The 10,478-nt window shown below is 33.7% G+C and overlaps 1 protein-coding gene across 1 annotated transcript in view; it reads right to left on the reverse strand.

Annotated features, from left to right (window-relative positions):
• Positions 1 to 10,478, reverse strand: part of LOC117117003 (NPC intracellular cholesterol transporter 1-like) — a 35,949-nt gene that overhangs the window by 12,265 nt on the left and 13,206 nt on the right. Inside the window, exon 2 of the mRNA XM_033261173.1 lies at positions 331 to 425. Coding sequence (XP_033117064.1) covers positions 331 to 425 — 95 coding nt within the window. The remainder of the gene's footprint in view (positions 1 to 330; positions 426 to 10,478) is intronic.

The following is a 10,478-nucleotide window of genomic DNA, read 5'->3' on the forward strand; positions in this document are numbered from 1 at the left end:
TTTGCTATTCCATGACAAGAATATCTGGCTGTCATTGACTGATAAACTGTTGACTAAATATACTGCTGACATACTTATTCAGAGAGAGATCGGACTGGTGCTTTACAATTGATTTATAATTTAGTGTCATTATTATTTAACTTAATTTACATACATGTAAAAAAAACCAATGAATATATCACTGGTTTTTTTTTTAAATATTTATATTCATATTATTATTAATATCATTGACGTTGCTGTTTTATTACAATTGTCGTTTTCATTGTTATTGTCAATATTGCTATATTTTCTTGTCCAGTTTAAAAACGTCAGCCTTTTTATGCAACCTACCTTGTAGAAGCATAAACAGAGACGTTGACATTTTTGTACTGTCTATTACCAATGCTAATGAATTTCGATTCCCATTTCCTTGCGTCAACATCAACCTGAATAAAGGATGTAATAACTGTATAATTAAAATTGAAATGTAAAAAAAATAATATTTAAGGTAAACATTTTAATTCGGCTTAAATTGCTTCCAAAGAAATCTTGCTCAAGACGTCAGACCAGACCACCTTATATCGACTTAATATTTCAATGAATAATTAAATGAACAAATGAATGAACGAATGGATAAATGAATCAATCAATACATTACTACATGAATGAATGAGTGAGTGAGTGAGTTAATAAATGAATGAATGAATGAATGAATGAATGAATGAATGAACGAACGAATGAACGAATGAGTGAATGAATGAAGTTTGCTGCGTAGCACCGTAAACAATATACTTAAATTGATTTGAATATTATTTACAGTACTATGTTTTCCCAGCTGCGACAAGCTATTCTAGCTTAGCCACAGCTCCACTATGTGTGAGCGCTTCAGTCAGTTGTATGAAGGAAAGTGCCTGGGGGTTAGAACTGCACGTACATCATATAGGTCTATGTGGCATAATGGGTATGATACTCGCCTTGATAGTGAGAGGTTGCAAGTTCGAATCCCATCAAGTAATTTTGAACACTAAAGAAGCCTTATGAGCCATTATTTTCCCTGCGGGCTTCAGGTAATATTTTTTTCACGAAAAAATGGCAACTTCGGCTTCTTTTCCTATAGTGTAATCAAAATTACTATAATTGCTTTTGTTATGAAAACAATCAATTTATTCATATTATTATCGCGAAGAGCTGCGAAGTGCAATGCGAAGAGTGTGTCAGTGTCTCAGATTGAGTTCTACCAGGTGAAATGTATTTTTTTAAAGATATTACGTTATTTACAGCAGAAATATTTATAAAATATTCGAAAATATTTTCAAGGTTACTGAGCACTTTACTTCCTTTAATACCTATTAGGCATTTCACTGATAAAGTATCAAATTGAAAACAATAGAACAATTATCGACCCACTTGAAGTGAACTCAATCTAACATAGGCCTATTCAGGAAGTATGACATATAGCTAAACAAACATAAACATATCGAACAAAAAAGTCACTGCGTCATATAGAACATGCTTTCAAAACGTATTTTGTTTATGGTGCGTTATACAGTGGTACAAGCAGACGCAAATACCCGTAGGCCTATTTGTTAATGCCCTGTTTTTGTATCGATCAATGGTGTTTATGTTTATTGATCCTCACGTGCCTATATACATTATAATCCTAATTTGATTTCACAATATGCTTGCTTAATGATACGAAAATATCCGACAATTTTCTGAGAAAACCATCAAGTGTGTAGCCACGACAATTTTGTTTATTTTTATGAAGACAATAAACAATGAATTGAATTAATTGAAGTAACACATTGAAATGTTATAGTTCAGTCGACTTGAGTCTCGCGTGGTAACTTTTCATGGCTTGTTCTTGTATTGATCGTAATGTATTATTGTAATGTAATAATCAATAATTATGTTTAATACAATTTCCCTATTGTAATGCACATTAAAACCTATGCTATATTATTGAGGAGTTCTTTTAAAATTTCAGAAAGATCTTTAAAGTTATTAATAGCCTCGGGCCCCCAGTGTTTTGCACTGGCTGCACTGACCATACCTATACCATTGCTTATTTTTCTAATAAACAATTACAAAAATGATGAAACAATACAAAATCTGTGTTTTTTTAAATAGTAGAATTCGACCATTTGTCAGATAAAATACATTATTAGTAAAATGAAGAAAACACAATCCGTGGCCTATTGTGTTGTTGAATTGAACTAGGACAAAAATTAATGATCACATGACTACACGTATGCAACGGCGTCCTACTGTAGAACCCTTTCTTTGGGACACCCCTTTTCCTTGAAACGAGGTGAAATATATATTTTAACACTACGCCAACCCCTATTAAGGGGACACCCCTATTAAAGGGCGGGGACACTTTGTGAGTGTACCAAATGGTCAAATAACCAATATTAAATCATATCAAAAGGGTGCCTAACTCCCAAAAATTCCTACAAAAGCTTTTTTAACAGTTTTTGATACTATAGAATGTCAGGAAAAACCATGGAAAAACATATTTAAAATCTATTTCTCTTGTAAATATCTATTATTTCCGAGCATCATAACATAAAAACTTTCCAGTGGAGGGCCACTGGTCCCCTCCAAATTATCTACCACATCATCCAAAGTCGTTTTTTTCTTCTTCACGCCAAGGCCTTTGTCTGCACCTCGACTACAGAACCTTTTAATCTTCTGTCAACGGTACTTGAACATTTTTTTAATGAACTGTATAAATGGGAGAGCGAAAATGATGTTATGCCATAGAACAACTATATTAAAAGTTTGTGATAAAAAATTTGTTTTGAGGAATTTGTTGATGCTTTATGATGGTACTATATATATATATATATATACTGTCTCTTATACACATCTAGATGTGTATAAGAGACAGCCTTGATAGTGAGAGGTTGCAAGTTCGAATCCCATCAAGTAATGTCCCGCCAGAGGCATTTTATTACACAATTTCTTTATTAATTTATTTACAGGACTACATTCGTTGAGAGCTATGCTACACGATGTATTATGTCCTTTATTCGAACACTGTATTTACCTTTCTTTGTGATTTATATATATATATATATATATATATATATATATATATAAGAGTGCCATATTTGGCCATCGTAGAACCCCTATTAGAGGAAACATTCCGGATAAAAAAAAGGTGTCCCCTCATATTATTGTTGTAAATTCCAACTTCATCTATCAATACTTTTGCTCACATGGCCTTTTCCGATTCAGCTCCTCAGTATTTTAGCTCAGTTGAAAAAATATGCTACCGCTTTAGCACTCTTAATTTAATCCAACACATGCATAATTCTGTCATTTATTTTATATACTTCATATATAATAATAGTTTGTTTTCATTAATGACTGAGGAAGGGAATATTAGTCTGGTACTTTATTGTTCTCTGTAAGTATTTTATCTAAGTTGAAAAAATAGGCTACCGCTTTAGTACTCTTGAATTTAATCCCACGCATGCATAATTCTGTAATTTATTTCATATAGGCCTACTTCATATATAATAATAGTTTGTTTTCATTTAATGACTATGAGCAAGAGAATATTAGTCTGGTACTTTACTGTTCTCTGTATAAATTAGACATCATCCTTAAATACAATTATATCATATTGGACTATATAAAAAGTGGATTCCGAGTGGCTACACACTCTCCCCCCCCCCCACCTCCCTCCGCCGGTCACAAGGATCATTCCTGCGGGAAGAAATAAAAAACAAAAATTCTTCGGGAAGCAAAAATATCTTTTTACAGGGTGTGAGACTTGCTTAATGCCTTTCAAGTCGCATATTGGTAGACTCTAAAATCGATTAAATAAGCCATTGAAAACCCCAAATTTTTCATATTTTCGGGGCCCCAGGGAACGCTGGTTTGGGTAACGCCCGACCACGCTCACTTTCTTCGTCGGGGACATTACCCCCCTCTCCCCGTCGGAGACGTCACCCCTCCCACCCGTCGGGCAAATCCTGGCGCCACCCATTGAGCGCCAGCTGGCAAAATAAGGTAATTTGAGGTGCTTTAACTATGTGACCGTGATTTGCTTTTATTGTGAGAGAGGGAAGTTTATAAGGGGATCTTCCCTCTGCACGGGAGGGGGCTCTTGCCCCTGAGGGGGTGCTTATTGCAATTTTTAAATTTAGCATAATTTCCCATCAGTTTTTCACTCTTTTAAAAATAAACTAAAAAAGCGCTCAAATCTGGTAGACTGATTTAAAGATAAATTTGATCGAGTTTTGAGAATAACTTTTATAGGCATATATTGTTTTTTGCAATTGTTTTTAAATTTTATCGAAAATCTATTTTATCATTGTGCTTTCTGTATTTTGCTGTTGTTACTGTATATATTTTGCATTTGTTATGAGGACCTCTTTGAGTCAGCCTCGCTGTAAGAGCCACCCTCATAAAAGAAGGTTCAATAAATAAAATTATAAATAAATCAGTCCTAGCATAAGTTGATTCCCATCGCTGGTCACACTGCATCAAATACCATCGTGTTAGGTATTGTTGGAAAGGTCTTTTCAAATAAAGGTCCAAGTAGTTATGGTTTTAATTTCACTGTTGCATGGTTTTACTGTATATCACTGTATTAACATGTTTTTAATGAATATTATGGCTAAATAGAATTGTTGGATTCATGTTCTTCACAAGGCACTAAATTTGGTCCATGTGCTGCTCATACCATCATACAGCGAATTTTCATAATTCAAAATGGAGCCCTATCAGAATAAACTTTTCAGATCTTTGAGAGTCATAGAAAGCTAGTTTAATGTCAAACTGTTTAAATATGTATATTTATATTTAGTCTAATGAAACATTAGGTGACCATATGTGTCCACCTGTGTCGGCGCCAGGCAGAAATCGAAATAGTATGGTATGAGAAACATGGGTCAAGTGTAGTGCCTTTGGAAGGACCTGGATCCAACAATTCTATGCCATGATATACGTTACCAACAAGTTGATACAGTGATAACATATTTGGTCACGTTTAACTCCTTACCTATGAATTTCTAATATAGGTGTAATGTGAAAAAACAATTATTCAGTGTATAATTGCCTTTCAATTGGTACATGACACAACCATACACGGCATGTCGGCCATCTTGAAATGCAATATGGCGGACCTTTCCTGTATCTGATTTTACTAGATTTTTAATAATATTATTCCGGACATTCAATAGTATCAAAAACCGTTGAAAAAGCTTTTGTATTAATTGTTTGGGGGTCAAACCTTATATTGACCCGACTATACCAATGTAATTACAGTTTTATATATTTTTAAACGTTTTCCGCATCTTGTGGTACACCAACATTTTATTGTCTTTGTAAAATTGACGAATCACAGTGAGTAGAACAAAACACAGAGACGGAACTTGGTGTAAAAAAAGTCGGTGTGATGATATACGGTACTGTATGACTTGAAAAGAAGGCTTGGCGAAACACAATGATCAGAATAACAGAGACAGAACCTGTTGGCAATGAAGAGACCTGTATGACTCGCATTATTTGTAGGACAATCGAAATGTATTTTTATGTTCTTTGGTTAAATTAAGTACGAATGTTGACGATAAAACCTAATAGACGTGTTGCCAAATAACCTAAGTTTAGTTGTGTTTCCTCTATAATAACAATGGGCTTTTACCATGAGCCTCAAGTCATGTATTACGACTCCGCAATCATTACAATTTTCTATAATAAAGTTTTGAAGCTTCCATTGCGTTGCTTTGTGAAATATAGCTGAGCTAATGAGAACACCAACCTTGGGATTTTTTTTTCTTTGTAGTTCTGTTTACATGGTAACCCCTACATCATGCTTGTGAAAGCACACATTGAAGAATGACCACGGAAAGCACCCAGTGATCGATTTTGGCGCTATTTTTTCTACTTATGACCTATATTTTCTTGTTTATTTTCAAATCATCACGTGCACATTACCCAGGGGTTGATTTTTTGTCTTTACTTTAAAGAAAATTTATTCGTCGAAATTTTGATATGTTTTAAATATTTTTCTAATTATTTTGTTTTTATTTTATTATTTTTGTTGAAAGTTCAACAGTACAAACATCACAAAACCCTTAAAAACGGTTAACAAACTTATCAAGCTCCTCAAAATTCGAAATTAGTTTGCAATTAATACAAAATACTTGTCCAATCAGTTTGAAAAATCACAAAATTACAAAATGGAATGAATAAAGACTAAAGCGAATATCACATCCAAAAACTACAGAAGTAAAAATAATTTCTTGTAATTTAATTTAAAGCTGTCTAAGTTGTTGATCGTTGAATAAGAGGGGGTATATTATTCCACACTGTAGTACCAGCAATTCTAAAAGAATTTTCCATGGATATAGCTTAGAATTTGTGAGACAACACTTAAAGTATTTGGAGATCTGGTAGAGTATCCATGTCTACCAAATGTCAAAGCGTGATGGTGCTAGGTCGTGTATACATTTATACATCAATGATGCAAGGATATAATCACGTCTTTCCTCCAATAACTGCCAATGCAATTGTTTAAGTTTTCACCACGATAATTAATATAATCAAAATTATTCAAAATAATTCTTCCTTTTCTTTCTTTTTTAGAGACGGTCGGTTTCGGGCCGGAAAAAAACAAGGTCACTTTTCTAGCCAAAGTTGTTGGCGGCCGCACATATAGGATTTTTAGAACGTAATGACGTCAATAAAAGTCCTATGCGCATGTGAGAACTTAACGTTCTCGCGGTCGTGATGATGAAACAAGTGAATCGTTGATGATGAAACAAGTGAATCGTCGACGATGAAACAGTGAATCTTCGATGATGAACAAGTATTAATTTAGACCCCTTTTTGAATAGGCCTATAGCATAATGTGTATATGCATAATTTTGACTGATTCAAAAATTTCTCACTCATATGTGAATAACTATTAGGCCTACCCCATCACAGTGACCAGAGGCAGGAAAGTGCATTTCCGAGCATTTATAAAAACAAAAACTTTCCAGTGGAAGCCCCCTGATCCCCTCCAAATTAATCTACCACAACATCAAGTCTGTTTTTTTTTCTTCTTGCAAAGGCCCGTTCCTTGCACCCCGACTATACGTACAGAACCTTTCTAATCCTCTGTAAAGTGTATGCCTGAAAATTGGAATGAACTGTGTAAATGACTCAGATTTTAGGAAGGGCTTTGCAGCAGCTATGTGATGTTATATGCCATGAAACAATTGTTATTAAAGTTTTCTGATAAGAAACATAGCAGGTCGAGATCTATGAAAAGTCGTATATAAAGATGTGGGTTACCCACATCTTTATATTTGCAAAAGTAATTAAAATTGTTTATTGAGCAGATTAATCACACTGATAAACAATTGTACAAATTCGGCTGATGCTTCTTTCCAAAAAACTTAATAAACGTTTACTAGCACCTCATAACGACTTTTGAATGGTAAAAATCGGCTCAGTATAAACCCATTTTTTACCGAGTACAAAGTTAATGTTAATAGATCATACCGCTGTTACATCTTCTAGTTTTTCCCCACCGTTGTTAGGTACACGCTACAGTATACACAATGAGCCTACATTTTTGCATAGCAGATAGACCGGGAGCCCAGAAAATTTAATCATGTGAAAAGAGACAAAAGGTTTGATGGTCTGGTCATGATAGTATAGGGCCAAGACAAAATATTCAGTATTGCTGCCGGGGCATATCCTGTACAAGCGGGCTGGGGGAAATGAAATAGGGGGTTACATAATGCATTTAATCATGTGGAGAGAGACATGGATAAAAATAATTGGATATTACTCCCAGGTAGATACTTGCTATAATGTCACATGTGACAGCAACTTTTACCTGTACGTGACCTTAAACAGTGACATTAAAGGCCACGCCCAAATACATTTAATCATGTGAAGAGAGACACGGATGAATTTTTTTTTATTGGAACTATTATACATTGGGGGTACAAAAATACCAATGACAGCAACTTTATCCTGTACATAAGCCCATACAGCAGCCCTAAGGGACCAACAGGGGTCTTATATAGTAGCAACATGATAAAATCAGGCAAAGAGAGATATGAATGAAACCAACTAGGAATTACTATTTGTACATTGTAGAATGCTGAAACACCGATGACAGCAATGTTTTCATGTATACTTGACCCTAAACAGTGACATTAAAGGCCACGCCCAATGGCATGTGAAGAGAGACACGGATGATTTTTTTTTTGGCACTATTATACACTGGGGGTAACATAAGTACCAATGACAGCAACTTTATCCTGTACATAAGCCCAGACAGCAGCCCTGGTTCCCAAATGGACTNNGATATGGTCGAATCTAATAATGATTAGAGATATTAGAATGCAACTGAAACACCTGATTATGACACAGACAGTGGTTCTGGAGATCAACTTAAGTGAAGGATGGGACCATTTACACTGGAACTTTTAAACATTGGAAATAAAATCCAATTGACAGCAATTATTTACTACTTTAGCTATATTAGCTAGATTTCTGTTTGATAAAATTTTGTTAAACACTGACTTGAGATGAAATACAACAATACCATAATACAAACTCAGTAACAAATATTTATTAGATCGGATTAAACTACAGAACATGAATTGTCTATACATGATAAATGGTACAGCGTCAAGGTGTATTTCAATCAGTTTGTTGAAAAATATGTACGGTAATCATATAATTAGAACCTGGTAGCACTTTTGACTAACATTATAAAATATATTAACTTTTGACAGCAGTCTCTTCCAGGTTACAGATGTAACAGCATTATACTATAGTTAGTCAATAACGTGGTACCAGGTCTCCTGTCTCTTATATACCAGTTTTGAATTTTACATTGCTTCTTCTACTATTACAACAAATGTGTCCACCATATGGATTATGGATTCATTGTAAATCAAGTATCTATATGATTTTAATATATTGCATACACAATTAAACTGCGGTATTGTGCATTGCGGTAACAATGTGTGTGTAGCAGTACCATACAAAGCACAAGCAAGAAACACTTAACTAATAGTTAAATTATTCCCCGCTGGACACAATCCCGGTATTTCTGAGTCTAGGTTTCGGGGCTAGAATTTATGGAAATACTTCCATTTTGTCCTGCATTTGTTAGAAAACAATAAATACTTAAAAACTTAAACTGAGGTATTGTGCAGGTAAATTAAGGAAATAGCCTTGAATTAATTTAAAGAATACTAAACTGTTTCATGACCTGCTGAAAAAAGATTTGGAAATCCTTCTGGCAGTGAAGCGGACCAGAAATGATGTAGATTAATTGCGGTTGAGTACATGTTAAGAAACTAGTTGTGGTTATTGAAACTTTAAAAAAAATATTGAAGCGAACAGAACAATCATCATCTATTTTCAGCGATGTGAAACTAAAACCTCTTGATGAAGTATATTTACACAACGTCATGATATGAATGACGTTGTGTAAATTATATACTTCATCAATAAAACGTATACTGATGAAGTATATTTATACAAGGCCATTCTAATCATGTAAAAAATAGTTAAACAGCTTTAAAGAACCAAACAATAATGTGCGTGTCGACAATAGAATTGCTTTAGAAATATACCTTCAAAAGTAATTTTCTAGAGCATAGCACCATCTTTAGTACCAAATAAAGAAAGTAACTTTGAAGTAATTCAAAAGATACGAAGCGGTTCATGTCTTGTTATATATACAGTATATATATATATATATAGTATATATATATATATATATATAGTTCATGTGTGATTATATATATATCTATATAAAGAAAAAGTTGAATCACTGAAAAAGGTATTAACTGCATGGGAGAAAAGGAATCTAACAGTTTTTGGTAGAATAACGATCGTTAAAACTCTTGCATTATCAAAGCTTATTTATAATGCTAGTATTCTTGAAGTACCAGAAACTATTATCAAAGATGTTGAAAAAATTATTTTTAAGTTCATTTGGAAAAATAAAAAAGATAAAATAAAAAGAAGCACCATGTATGGAGACTACGAACATGGGGGTCTTAGAGTAACTGATTTTAAGTCGCAAGTATTGTCTTTTAAAGTTAAGTGGTTTAAACGTTTACACGACAACGAGAAGGCGAAATGGAAATTCCTACCATTAAAATATTTTGAGAAAATTGGACCAATTTGCCTTATCTCAAATTTTACAAAATTACCTCAATGTATCAAAATACCCCCCTTCTATATTTCTATTTTAAAGGCAATGTCACATGTCAATGATATGCAGTTTTTATATCCCAAATGTTTCAGTGATATTGCTGAACAATACTTATGGGGAAACAAATTTGTGTGTATAAATAATAACTCGGTATACTACCGGAATTGGATAAACTCAGAAATATTAAAGGTTAAAGACATCATAAAAAACTACAATTTTCTCCCATCTCTTGAGCTTAGAAATAAATTGAATGCCAAACATAACTGGATGTCAGAATATTCATGTTTGTTAAAAGCCATTCCTAAAG

The sequence above is a fragment of the Anneissia japonica genome, unplaced genomic scaffold (assembly GCF_011630105.1).
Source record: "Anneissia japonica isolate Jap-2015-1 unplaced genomic scaffold, ASM1163010v1 scaffold287720_len810639_cov167, whole genome shotgun sequence".
In the NCBI taxonomy this organism is placed as follows: domain Eukaryota; kingdom Metazoa; phylum Echinodermata; class Crinoidea; order Comatulida; family Comatulidae; genus Anneissia; species Anneissia japonica.